Below are 14537 nucleotides of genomic sequence, written 5' to 3'. Positions count from 1 at the left end.
TGCAGGGATTTTAATGCAATGCTTTCTTGAAGAAACCCTACCCATCCTGCTGTGAGTCTACTCCCATCAATATACGATGGAGTGTGAGCCGGTGGGACTCAGAGATAAAGGACGGGTCAAGTCCATAGTTCATACATGGGTATATGAAGGTGATTCCATGAATCTTGTTCTATGAGAACTACCTGCTAACCAACACTTGCTTACAATCGACCTTCTCCGAGTCAACCTCCCCAGATCTGCCAGAGTGATTTCCCTGTTATGCACGCCTGACCCTGACACTCTTGAGTTTAAAACACCCCAATGAATTCCAGTGTCTGTAGAGCCAGATCCAAGCAAACTAGCATGACTTATGACACCTTTAGGAACAGCCACCTGTTGGCCTCCCCGGATTCATGTCTCATCATTCTTTTCCATGCGTGGTTAACTCGTACTTTACGCTGTTGTTCACACCTTTGCCCAGGCTGTGAATCTTTGCTTAGCAAGACTTCTCAGCCTTCCAGAGCTCAGGCATCCTTTCCTTCAGGAATCTTTTGCTCTTTCTTTCCCTGCAATTGGGATAATTTTTTTTTTCCTCTGTACTTTGTGTAAATCCTCATCTTCATACTTAAAAAAAAAAAAAAAACTGGGGCCTCAAGTCAATTCTGACTCGTGGCAACCCCATGTGTGCAGAGTAGAACTGCTCCATAGGGTTTTTAAGGCTGTGACGTTTAGAAGCAGATTGCCAGGTCTTTCCTCCAAGGCATCTCTGGGTGCTTTTGAATCTCCAACCTTTCAGAGTAGTCAAGTGCTTAAAGGTCTGTACCACCCAGGACTCCGTCCTCACAATTATGGTGGTGCTTTTTTGAAATCCATTAATGTAGTTAAAACGAACTGCAACCTGCTAGGTGCTGTATTCCCCGCATAAGTTCCTGGCATGGGGCCCAAAAGAAAACCAAACCCGCTGACATTGAGTCAGTTCCAACTCATAGGGACCCCATAAGACAGAGTAGAACTGCCCCATAGGGTTTCGAAGGAGCAGCTGGTGGATTGGAACAGCCGGCCTTTTGATTAGCAGCCAAGCTCTTAACCACTGTGCCACCAGGGCTCCTGGCATGGAGAAGATGACCCATAAACAAACATTTTCCAAATGAATTAATAATGAAAGAAATAAATGACCCAAACTCTGTAGCAGTCTTTTCTTCCCACCCAGATAAAATGTTTTACGTTAAAACTTGAGGATGGCTGGCTACTTGGTCTTACATTTCGCATAGCCCAGCATGCAGACGATAGATGATCCAAGAACAATTGCCAGCTTGAGTTAAGCCCTCTATAGTGTGTCTCCTACAGTTGTAGAATTCCAGATTCAAACTCCTTCTACGCAAAACTCTCATTTAACCGGACACTTCTCTGAGGCCTGAGGGAAGGCAAGATGTCTTGACCAAGGTCACATGGCTAGATCCTGGCAAAAGAATAAACTCAGTTTCTTGGCTCCCAATCAAGAGTATTTTTACCATTTTCCAACCAGGATTATCATTTGAGAAACCGAAGGTGAAAAAAAAATTAAAAAGATGGAGAACTGAATGAAGTCAGAACAGTAAAATATGCAAATAAATGAAACTTTGTTTTAGAACAAATTAGAGCAGAAAAAAAAAATTAAAGTACCCAAGGGTTATGTCCCTAGGTAATGCAAATAGTTAATAAACCTGGCTGCTAACCAAAAGTTTAGAGGTTTGAGTCCACCCAGAGGCACCATGGAAGAGGAGCGTAGTGAACTACTTCCGAAAAATCAGCTGTTGAAAATCCTATGGGACACAGTTCTACCCTGATACATGTGGGGTCTCCATAAGCCAGAGCTGACTTGATGACAACTGGACTGGAAGAGCTATGTCACTTTGTTAGATACTAAAGAGAATACAACTTTTTAAGAGAATAAGATTTTGCTATCAAGCTTCTTATTCATTTGAGGATACAATGCATTCCAGACTGAAAAGTGTAAAGATAAGTTATAACCAGTTGCAGTCACTTTGACCCTGACTCATGGCAACCCCATGTATGCAGAGTAGAATCCCTCCATAGGGTTTTCAAGGCTGTGGCCTTTCGGAAGCAGAATTCCAGGCCTTCCCTGTGACACACCCCTGGGTGGGTTTGAACCACCAACCTTTTGGTTAGTAGTTGAGCATTTAACCATGTTCATCACCCGGGGCCTCCTAAGGAGAAATACTCATAAGTACTAAATTACAAGTGAAATCACAAGGCAAGAGTGGTTAGAATGGTCAAGTAGGACGCGTGGTGCATCAGAGGGGATAAGCGCGACTGGGCCAGGACAGCGTAGTGATGCGATCTCGAAGCATGGGGAGGAGTTGGGTAGTCTGAAGAGAGGATAGAGGATGTGGTGAACAAATGAACAGAAGCTGGATAGCCTGGGCCTGTTCCACTTGAGGATATACCCAGGGGAGCAACCAAAAAAATAAACCCGTTGCCAGCAAGTCGATTTCAACTCATAGTGACCTTGTAGAACAGAGTAGAATTGCCCCACAGGGTTTGCAAGGAGCAGCTGGTGGATTCGCACTGCTTGGTTAGCAGCCAAGCTCTTAACCACTGCACCACCAGTGGGCTAGGGGGTGGAGAATTCTGGAAAGGTGGGTTAGACACGATTCTGAGTGTCCTCAAATGAAAAGACACGTGTTTAGACTAATTTGTAGGTGGCAAGAAGCCATTACATACTTCATGTGCTGGGGAAATTACATGAGTATGAAAATTGTATTTTGGGACAGCAAACCTGATGTTGACTTGTAAAATGAAGTACAATGGTAACCAGTGAAGATTTCAGATGTGAGTCTTGACATGTGAGGTAATAAAAGCCAAAATCCAGGGTGAGGAAGTTGGGGGGTGGAAAATTAGAGACAGAATTTCAAAATAATAGTAGTTGTCATACATGCAAATACTTTCAATGTGTTAAAAATTATGTGAAGTTGTGAAGTACCATTTAACTCTCATAAAAACCCTGCATGGACCAAACACTGAACTCAGAGAGAGTGCAGGTTTAGTGAGGCAAAAGAAAGAAAGGAGGGAGGGAAGGAGGGAGAAAGAAACCTTTGCCATCAAGTTGATTCTGGCTCATGGTGGCCCCATGTGTACAGAGTAGAACTGCTCCATAGGGTTTTCAAGGTCTTTCTTCCATGTTGCCTCTTGGTGGATTCGAACTGCCAACATTTAGGTTAGTAGCAGAGTACAAACTGCTTGTACCATCTCAGGATCTCAGGTTAAGTAAATTGCCTGAAGTCACACTTCAGAAATTCAAAACCAGATCCGTGGAAGTCCCCTGCTGTTTCCACCACATTGCTCCACCTCAAATGGGTCGGTACATACAGCAGACACACATGGTCGAACAACTGTGGAGAAAGTGTTTAACTCTTTAAGATCTTCACATCCGACAGGCATCTCGTGGATGTGGCAGAGTCAGGAGGAAGAGAAACAGTTAAGTGTATAAAAAGCCAAGGTCTTGGTTGTCCCCATTGTAAGCTAACTCATATTAGACGCTGTTGCCAAAAATCACCCAAAGACTTAAGCTCCACTCTCCTGAAGGCCGCTAGTTCTTACTTAACGAAACCAATAAAGATGTCCAATGTGAGTTCTGTGAAGGTCAGAGTATTAGGATTTTTATTTCCTGAAAGGATGTTGATATCTGTAGTGGTCTGAATAATAGCCCCCAAAAGATATTCACATCCTAAACCCTGGAACTTATGAATGTTACCTTATATGGCGTAAAAAGACTTTGCAGATGTGATTATGAGTCTTGAGATTAGTATCCTGCACTATCCAGGTCAGGCCACAAGTGTCCCCATAAGAGAGAATCTGAGGGAGATTTGACACAGACAGGAAAGGCCATGCAACTATGCAGGTAGAGACTGGAGCGACGCAGCCACAAGTCAAGGGACACCAGCAGCTACCAGAAGCTGGAAAAGGCAAAGAATGGCTTCTCCCTTAGAGCCTCCAGAGGAAGCATAGCCCTACCAACACCTTGATTTCAGACTTCGGGCCTCCAGAACTGTGAGAGAATAAATTTCTGTTCTTTTAAACCAGAGTTTTTGGTAATTTGTTACAATAGCTATAAGAAATGGATACGATGCCTAAATGACATTATCACACCACTTGTCAACTCCAACTTCACGGCGACCCTGTGTGTGTCAGAGTAGAACTGGGCTCCGTAAGGTTTTCAATGGCTGACTTTTTGGAATTAGATCACCAGGCTTTTCTTCTGAGACACCTCTGGGTGAACTCAAACCTCTAACCTTTCACTTAGCAGCTGGGTACATTAGCCATTTGTACCACCCAGGGACTCCAAAATGACATTGTGGTTCTTGTCAGCCATGTAGTTGCTCAGACTCATGGCTGAATGAAACACTGCCTGATTCTGTGCCATCTCCTTACTGGTGGCAGCTCAGACTGTAGTGACCAATAGGGTCTTCATTGGCCGATATTTTGGACATAGATTGCCAGGCCCTTCTTCCTAGTCTATCTTAGTCTGGAATTTCTGCTGCCACCTGTCCAGCATCGTAGCAACCACAAGTCACCACTGACAGATGGCTAGTAGCTATACATGAGATGGGTTGGCTTGTAATGGAACCCACGGCTCCAACATGGAAGGTGAGAATTCTGCCGTTGAACCACCAATGCAGCCAAAACCCACAAACATCTTGAAAGTTTGATAATATACCATTGGATTATATCCTTTTTAAAGTGATAAAGATGGGGAGTGGTTACGTCCCCCTTGGAAGTACTTTGAGGGGATTTCAATTGACCTTGGAAAGCTTAGGATACTGTGATTTCTCAGGCTTTGTTTACACCGCATGCAGACGCTTACAATTTTGATGATCTTGAGATTATAAATGATAAATGCTACACAGTAACACCACATTTCTTTTGTCCATAGGCTCGGTGGGATGGCTTGACTGGGCGTATCACCTTCAATAAAACCGATGGCTTGAGGAAGGATTTTGACTTGGACATCATTAGTCTCAAAGAGGAAGGAACTGAAAAGGTAATCTCTTGGGTAGTAAATACACAAATAAACAAAATGAAGAGCAGTCTTACGGGGTGCACATTTTAAGTTACACATATGAGCAAGGAAATTACACACACTGGTGGAAAAATAATGGGACCCCTCCAGTGCGTTTGTTTATGTCCAGTTTTCCAGCCTCTCTCCCTCGTCTTCAAATAGATGTTGATGAGCTAGATTCTTAAATTGCGCTTCAAAGATCATGTTCACAATGTTAACATTATGTCACTAATGTTTATAGGATGCTTGATTTACAAGACAAGTGTGCGTATATTATCACATGCATAAGCCTGTGAGGGGTGTCCTTAGCCCCATCTCTTGAAGGTTTTGAGAAGCTGAGTGTAGACTTGGAAAAGTCAGAAATTCTCAAAGGTTTATCAATGGAATGACATCCAGTGGTTACTCAGAAATTAATCATGAGTGTGTAACAAACGTTATTGAACTCTTCGTGTAGAAATTGTGAATGAATGTACTTTGGCTGTGTACAGGGCCACCAAAAATACATAAAATATTTTAAGGAAAAAAAGAAATGAATTGCAATGCACACCATTTGAGATTGGTGACAGAGAGTGACAGAATGAAGTAGGAGGGACGGTTTAGGAGGGCAGGTTCATGCTACAGCCCTAATTTGCTAGAACCTGGATTTCAATATTGGGTTCCCTTTTTAGGATTATTTCAGTTGTAATTCTCAATCTGTCAAAGTTCAAAGTTCCATTTTAGTTACTATTTAGAGTAATTCAAATGTAAACTATTTACTTAAATAACATAGTAGTAAAAATAGAAGAATTTGGCTTCTCAGTATATTAAAAAAATTACGACACATCAATTTTAATATTCACAACTATAAACCAAAAAAAGCCAAACCCGTTGCCATCGAGTTGATTCCAATTCATAGAGACCCTATAGGACAGAGTAGAACTGCCCCATAGGGTTTCCAAGGAGGGCCTGGTAGATTCAAACTGCCAACCTTTTGGTTAGCAGCCAAGTTCTTAACCACTGCACCACCACCAGGGCTCCATTCACAACTACAAGATGGAATTAACACTTACAGCTTGAAGATTTTGCCGTTCAAAAGCTTGAAAAGAAAGATTCCAAAATACCCAAAACAATTGTCCAGGCATCCCAGCTCTATAATCCAACATTTTATTCCCCCCGCAGTGGAGAAGATGGTGTCCTTGATATAAACGAGGGGATTTGGAAAGAATTGATTGCTTACTTAATAGTTTGGTTGATTCTTAAAATGAGGTTTTCATTTCTGTTTTGTTGCTTTTATTAACTGGGACACATTCCTCCTCCACCCTCCTCCCAGGTCCTAAGTACTCCCCCCAACCAAATGTCATTAATTGAAACAAACAAAGATTAATTAGGCTGAATGTAATAGAAGGCAGCCATTGATGTTGACATGTTTCATAGAAATAATTAGTTTGCAGCTTTGACAATACTCATTAGATAACACAGGTTTCTCGTTTCAAAAATTCTCTTTTTCTCTTCTTCTTAACTTCTTGCCTGCCTGTAGGTTTCATCAGCCCTGGCAGAGCACAGGCATCCACCTCGCCTCCATAAATGGGATGTGGGATTTGGGCTGGAGGGGACAGAAGGAAAGAAAAGAATACTTGTTATGGACTGAAAGCACATAAAAATTTTTTGTTCATTTTAAGAAAATGTCTGCTTCTCTATGACCCTCGGTTTCTCCCCCCTCCACTCTTCCTAATGGACAGAGCTGAAGGGAGAAGAAAAGCTGTTAAGGGAAGGTTTTTTGGCTCAGATGGGTGATGAAATAGATGGAGCCATTGTTATGCTTTCATTGCTATTTATACACTGCAATATTATGCACACTCTGTTGGTGTTTTTCCATCAAAGGCAAAATCAAATTAGATGAAAGTGTTTTCTCAGTCTATTTCCTATACCTTCATTGTTTGCAATAACTTTTCTTTCTTCAGGTGATTTGGGCTCAATTCCTGAGAAGGCTGACTGGGCCTTGGGGTGGTGTGGGAGGCCCAGCAACCCCTCTCAGGAGCCAAAGGAGGAAAGGACTTGTCTTTTCATGTCAGCCCCTCGGGGCCAAAGGGAAAAATGTTAGAAAAAGCCCATTTTCTCACTTTCAGTCAGTTTTCTAATCTCTGTAAGCCCATGATCAAAGAGTAAGTCATCAAGCATGCTTTCTTCTTCTAGCTTAGGAATATATATATGTACTATACCCATATAGGGCACACACACATATATTCGCGCATGTATAAGTGTATGTAAATGTAATGTGTATACATATACATACACATACATATATACATGCATGTGTAAGCATATGTAAATGTCATATGTATACATATATGTGTATTGTCAAAATAAGCATATACGGTTTATTCCAGCCATTAATCTGTAAACATGCAGGGAGAACCTTCTGGTCAGAAAAACAGAAAGGCTTTTCCCAGGCCAGTTTCAATGAGTTTTGAAAGAAGAAAAGGAGAAACAGGGAGTAGAAAATTAACCATTGGCTGAGCTTAGCGTTCTCCTTCCTGCATCAGCTGATGTCAGGCCACCAGGTGATTTGTGAGGCCTGGCCAGCCCCCTATTCTTTTGTACGTATTCTTATGTATTGAGCAGAGCTGTTAAATATATACGTATGTACTTAATTTTAGTTATAAATACCAAAATTAGAGAGTACTAGATTTCTTTAAAATCTTAAGGAAATCGTGAAGACCCTTTAATTCTGCAGCACAGCCGTGCATAGTCCAAAAAGCTTTAAGTCATGTTTCAATTCTGTGAAAGAAAAAGCAAAAATCGGGTCTTAACCACCAAATAGAAGAAACTTTCACCACACCCAAATATTCAGTTCATCTCTTTACTGTGCCTGTTCTCGGGGTTTATACTAAAATATAGGATCTCAAATCCTGGGAGGGGAATGTAACACTCTCAGCATTCCCATCCTTGCCCACCTTTTGGGTTCTATGCTCCATTTTAATTAAGCGCCATTTTTATTTCTCTCTCTGAAAACCAAGGCTGCTGGCCAAGTGTCTAATCACTTATATAAAGTGTGGAAGAATGTTTGTACCCTGGTAAAAACTGCAGAAAACCTGGAGATGGGGCAGGGGGTATCAAAGAAGAGCCTCCAACCCCTCAGTTTGCCAGACCAGTAGATGTTGGATTGCAATTTAGAGGCAACGTTGTATTCGGAGGGCAAGAGGGTGATTGAATGCGTTCTCTCTCAACAATGTGACCCATGAACTGAAAACAGGCTTGTGATGGATTAAATATTTCCCCCGAATCATTTTTCCTTCTCCCAGACAGGATTAGTCCCAGTTAGGAATGACAGCAGGTAACTGCAAGAGAAGCAGATGCTGGGCCATTTATAAACCAAAAAACCAAACCCACTGCCGTCGAGTCGATTCCGACTTATAGTGACCCTAGAGGACAGAGTAGAACTGCCCCATAGAGTTTCCAAGAAGCGCCTGGCGGATTCCAACTGCCGACCTCTTGGTTAGCAGCCGTAGTACTTACCCCTACGCTACCAGGGTTTCTGGGCCATTTACAGCCCTCCTCAAATCACTGAATAATTTCCCTAAGGGGAAGGAAAACAAAAATAGATTTGATCCCCCAGACCAGTCAGATCGGTTGAGACCTCAGAAGGCGAGGACTTCTTCACCACAAAATGGGAACCCTTTTCAGAGATTCCCTTTCTTATGAGCAGTCTTTGTCTTGCACGGTATCTTTGTCAGAGCGTACTGTCTCCCAATTTGTTTTAGAAGCACAGTTTCCAGAAGATAAAAACATTAAAGACCTTGGAAGGGAAAAGAAATCATCTTGTAAATTCTAACACCCACTATTTCATGGTTTATTGTACTGCATCTTGTGGCCAAGGGACGCGCACAGATTTATAGACGCAAACATTAGACATTAACATAGTCTTTGCATCAGGAAAATGTCCCAGCCATATGCAAACATGGTCTGTCATTCTCGAGCTCTCTTTAGAACTACTTGCTAAAATATCTATCGATTGACAGATGGACCTTAAATTATTTCAGGTTATTCAGCTTGACTGGTTTTGTCAAGTTCACTTTCATCTTTCTAATTACTCTTTCAAAACCGTAAACAGTTGCGAAAAGCTTTTCTCCTTCTTGGTAGTAGTCACAGAAAAGCTCAAAAAAAGTCCCCCTTTTACGTTAAAAAGCAACGACAACAACAGAGGTTTAATACCCTTGTTTCAATCTTCAGTGAATCAGGTTACTGGCGACACGTAGATGGCGATTCCAGCTTTCTCACTGCTGGTGAATAGGTGAACCTAACTGACACCCAGAAAGAAGCTTATTGTACTAATCCAGCTTGACACCTCAGGCACTTTAGACATTGTTGAATTAATTCAAACTAAATATCTGAGGGATGGAACCCAAGCTTGGCAATTGTCCTTGGGGGAGGGAATGTTCTTTATTTGTCACTAACTGCAATAATCCATCCTGCCTTCCATGGATGTAGCTTTTTGACCTCTCTGCTCCATGGCTTTGTGTCTCTCCCTCTTTCTTTCCTGGTAACCCACCATTTCCCACACTGTAGTTTCTATAAACCATGGCGTGCTGTTCACGGTAACCGGAGGGCTACCACACAAGGCAAAGCAGAACCAGCAAGCACATTGTACCTTCCTAAGACAGTGCCATCATCGAAGAGAAGGAGTCACCCCCACCACACTTAAATTCTAAAGGCTGTCCTCAACACTCTGACCTTTTCAGTATAGAAGAGAAAAAACAAAGGAGTTGCTATCAAGTTGCTTCTGACTCATGGCGACCCCATGTGTGTCAGAGTAAAACTGTGCTCCGTAGAGTTTTCAATGACTGATTTTTTGGAAGTAGATCACCAGACCTTTCTTCCAAGGCATCTTTGGGTGGACTGGAACTGCCAGTCTTCTGGTTAGCAGCTGAGTGGTTTAACCATTTGTACTACCCAGGGACTCCTTAGTATAGAATAAATCTAACCAAACTAAACTCATTGCCACTGAGTTGATTCTGACCCATAGTGACCTTACAGTACAGAGTAGAACTGCTGCATAAGGTTTCCAAGGAGCGGCCAGTGGATTCGAACTGCTGACCTCTTGGTTAGCAGCAGAGTTCTTAACCACTGCACCTTAGGTTTCCAAAAGCCAAACCAAACCCATTGCCGCAGAGTCAATGCCAACTCATAGCAACCCTAAAGGACAGAGTAGAACTGCCCCATAGAGTTTTCAAGGACTGCCTGCTGGATTCGAACTGCCAACCTTTTGTTTAGCAGACGAGCTCTTAACCACTACACCACCAGGGTTGCCAGGGCTCCAGTATAGTTCACCTGAAATTATTTCTAAGAGCAGGATGTAGCAATCTTTTCAAAGCCCCTCACTAAAATGTGTGTTAATAAGACTCATCTGAGAGGAAACAGATATTTTTCTTTCTAGATACTTGGTCATCTTACCCAGCAATTTTGAATTTTTTGATTTTGTGAATTGCTGCTGCCTGGGTTTGGAAGGTAGACACTAGTTACTTTCTGAACACCCTTTGGTTGTGTCACGTTTTTTGAAAAGCTTGCTTAATACCATTCGGGCACTCATTTTCAAACACTTCCCTCATTTGTCCTAGATAATAAATGTCTGTTCCCTCGTGCCAGCTCACAAAGAGAAAGAAGGCAGGGCCAGACCATTTAGCTCTTGAGTGTTCTTCCTCACGAATGGTAAATCACTGCTGTCTGCTCTCGCTACATGGTTGGAAAATTGAGGTTTCGCCTCAGGTGGGCACTCCTCCAAGGTCATAGAAGAGGACTGAAATGTGAAATGTCCAGGCAACTGGTTTACTGCCCCCCTCTTCCCAACACACATGAGTCACGGCATCTCACTCTTTCAGAGGAAGCTTCGTTTGCTGACAACATGTTCATTTACTTCAATCAACAGGCAAAGATAGTTGATTATTTATACCAAAAAACAAATTACTCTTCTGTTTTGCTTATTATGAACTTTGAAAACAGAAGGCTGGGGTGATTCAAATTGAGTGTATTACCTGTCCACTCTCCAGGCATAAACCAAAACCCAAACCTACTGCCGTCGAGTCAATTCAACTCATAGTGACCCTATAGGTTAGAGCAGAACTGTCCCATAGGATTTCCAAGACTATAAAATCTTTACCGAAGCGAGCTGCCACATCTTTCTACCACATTGCAGCTGGTGGGTTTGAACTGCCTATCTTTAGGTTAGCTGTGGAGCCTTTTAACCACTGTGCCATCAGGGCTCCATGCTTTATCTCTGGCTCTGTTTTAGTCTAGATGTAAAGGAACCCTGTTATGCAGATAGAAGAAAAAAATAGTCTTCCTTTTCCCATTTTACGGTGGAAAGTTCACACTGAGTAAGACTCTGTGACTTAGTTGATTGAAAATACAGAAGAAATATTCTCTTAATCTTCTGCACTTTTAGTGGGGATAGCAAGAGGAATAAAAGCTAGATGTCAAGCTGTGAGGTGTGAGGTGTATTTGTCTGCATTTTCAAGTTTGTGTCTCAGAAGGAAATGATATGCCCAGGCTGCTCAACACTGCCATTTTTAAACATTAGTATAGTTTCTTTAAACACATACACACACACACACACACACACACACACTTGACATTAATAGAAATAAGAGTCAGAGAGAACATATTCCATTACCTAACGAACTGGCTAAAAACACTGGTTATTTTCTTCATCCTTCAATACTTAATTAAAAATTAAGTTCCAGTCTCCCCAGTGGCTACTCAAGGTTTAATCTGGAAGCACCTCAGGGCCTACTTTACACATGGTCTTCATAGAGTTAGAAGTCAATCGTTCACAACTTAAAGGACGGCTTTGGGTGAAAACAATAGGCTCCCAGGTGTGTTCATCCTGAGTTATGTTTCCTAGAAGCAAAGGTCTTTGCCTCAAAAAATCAGAACAAAGGGTGTAAGTTGAGAGGGTTTAAAACCAGCCAAAGCAAACTGAAGATTCTTAGATCAACACACATGTATTGCATGCATTCTAAGTGACAGACATCACTCTAGGTCCTAGAAATACTAATGTTATTTAGGGTGCTATTTTACATCCCAGCTCCAGTACCTTCTCTTCAGATAGGATCACAACAATTTCAAATGCATACAGCACCCCAAGCCCCCATCCAGGCAAGTTAAGAATTCTGCCTAGGTCTTTCTCCTTATTTCTTCAATTCATTTGCTCGACTAACCCAAATTAGGAGTAGAAAGAAAACAGCAAAATTGAAATAGTTTACGCTAATGTGTAAACATGTGATAGCCCTTGACATTTCCTCAAAGCCTTTAAGTTTCTTAAAAAAAAAAAGACTTGTTAACCTAAATGAATTTTTAGCTATTGACTGTAGGCAGTAAGCCAACATACAGAAATAGGAGAGGAAGAAGGAAGGAGTCTAACATTTCCACATGTGATGTGTTGTTGATCATCAGAAAGACCCTGCTCTCTCCACTATGCTAATGTGGAAGTTGAGGCCGAGCAGGGTTAATTAATTTACCCAAGGTCACACTGGGATCTTGACAAAAGTCTGTTTGCAAAACTCCTTCTATCCAGCTCATCAAATGTTCTTCCACTGGGGGAATATATTCAGGGATCAAGTATAGGTGCGCCCTGTCCATCGCAGACTATGTCCAAAGGTGGTTGTTGGGTGCCATCAAGTGCATTTTCAATGCATAGGACCCCATGTGACAGAGTAAAACTGCCCTACAGGATTTTCTAGACCACGACATTTATGGGAATGAGCCCTGGTGGTACAGCGGTTAAAGTACTCAGCTGCTAAGCAAAAGGTCAGCGGTTTGAATCCACCAGTTGCTCAGAGGGAGAAAGATGCAGCAGTCTGCTTATGTAAATATTTACAGCCTTGGAAAACCTATAGAGTTGCTATGAGCCAGAATGGACTCAACGGCAGTGGGCTTTAGGCACTCTTTATGGGAGCAAATCACCAGGTCTTTTCTCCTATGGAGCTGCTGTTTGGGCTCGAACTGTCAACCTTCTGGTTAGCAACCGAGCACTTAACCTTTGTACCACCAGGGCTAGTGTCGCTAAACTGCCCTTGTGTTTCATAGCTTCTTTCTTTATCAGCTTCTGAATTAAAAAAATTAAAAAACCACTAATGATTCCAAGTTCATTTACAACAGGGTAAGCCTGAAGACTGCAATTACTGGTGCAGTCATATGAATGTTTTTTTATTATTACTGAACATTTGTGTATCTCTTACCATATTCAAATACCTTCACAGGCATCATCTCATTTGATCTTCTTAATATCCCAATAAAGTGCTGAGAGAGGTTAGCATCTTGTCCAAGGGCACGCAGCAACGAGGTCTGCCTGGCTCTGAAGCACTCCTGCATCCTGTCTCACCAGGCTGATAGTAAATACCTACAGGAATACATCAGAAAAATAGTTCAGTTCTCTAAGGCTCTTCTCCAGAGGCTAAACAAATCAGTATTCTTCTATTGGGACAAATAACTCACGAGTGAGTTGGTCACTGGAGAAAATTGTAGGTCATTATAGAAAATTGTAGGTCATTATTTTTTAAAAGACCATTGGGCTTCCCTGAATGCCAATCACCATGGTTGGGTGTATGATAGAGAGATCAATGGCCAATAAAAGAAGGATATCCTCAATGGAAAGCTCATGGCCCAAAGGACAGACAAGACAGGTAAACAGATGATAATGGAGGATGCTGGGTACCATGACGGATACAAACAGAGTCCTCCTAGGGCCCACAAGAGCCATCTTTCACCCAGCACTGGCTGCTCAATGGAGATAGACCCAGAACTTAGTCTACTGCTCATTACTTTTTCTTCTTTTGGTGATTCCCTTTTGGATAACCAGTCTCTCCACCATCTACCCTCTCCTGTCATCTTCTTCTTTATAAGCTTTAGAGCCACTGATGTTCTCACTTCAACATTGTAAGGTTCAGTAGAATATAAGCTCTTTGAGGGCGGTCTGCTTGTTCATTGCTGTGTCTCCCAGTGCCTAGAACAGCTCCTGGTACTTAGTAGGTGTTCAAAAAATAAACATTGAGAAGAAAAAAACAATCTGATATTCAATTAAGAAAAACAGCTTAAGGAATTAAAAGCAAAAAGATTTCTCCTTGCCCCGCCCTAAGCTTCCCCACGCTGAATAGCACAAATTTTCCACATGCATCTATACGGTCATCCTTCCATCATTTCCCCATATTCACTAGCTTCCACTGTGGTGTCCTCTTCCCAGACTGTGAGTTTCTATGCCCATCCGTGGTGGAGAAGGGGTCTCCCTTTATCATAAATGCTGTCACTGGCAGCCAGCAGCCTTTGATGCACTGTGTTCTGTGTAGATTGGGATTTGGAACTCCAACAGTGGACTAAATATGACGGATGGCAACAAAGACAGGTCCAACAATATCAGCGATTCACTGGCCAACCGAACGCTGATCGTCACCACCATTCTGGTAAGTGGCTGCATGGAATTCCTACGATCCAGATTCCTATCATAGGCACTGAAGAATTCCTGATGGTT

General features: G+C 42.1%; 1 protein-coding gene across 9 annotated transcripts in view; it reads left to right on the top strand.

Moving 5' to 3' along the window:
- The window catches only part of GRIK1 (glutamate ionotropic receptor kainate type subunit 1), a 476634-nt gene that overhangs the window by 403051 nt on the left and 59046 nt on the right, over positions 1-14537 (top strand). For 5 of the 9 annotated variants that reach the window (XM_023548472.2, XM_023548471.2, XM_003410315.4 and 2 more), the window contains 2 exons: positions 4913-5020; positions 14356-14469. In XM_023548472.2, coding sequence (XP_023404240.1) covers positions 4913-5020; positions 14356-14469 — 222 coding nt within the window. Of the gene's footprint in view, positions 1-4912; positions 5021-8034; positions 8080-14355; positions 14470-14537 lie in introns of all 9 variants that reach the window. The other 4 variants (XM_010590327.3, XM_023548468.2, XM_064273155.1 and 1 more) reach the window with 1 other exon arrangement.

This window comes from Loxodonta africana, chromosome 20, assembly GCF_030014295.1.
Source record: "Loxodonta africana isolate mLoxAfr1 chromosome 20, mLoxAfr1.hap2, whole genome shotgun sequence".
NCBI classification, from domain to species: Eukaryota; Metazoa; Chordata; class Mammalia; order Proboscidea; family Elephantidae; genus Loxodonta; species Loxodonta africana.
Note: the sequence above shows the minus strand (reverse complement) of the source record. Positions and strands in the feature narration are given on the sequence as shown.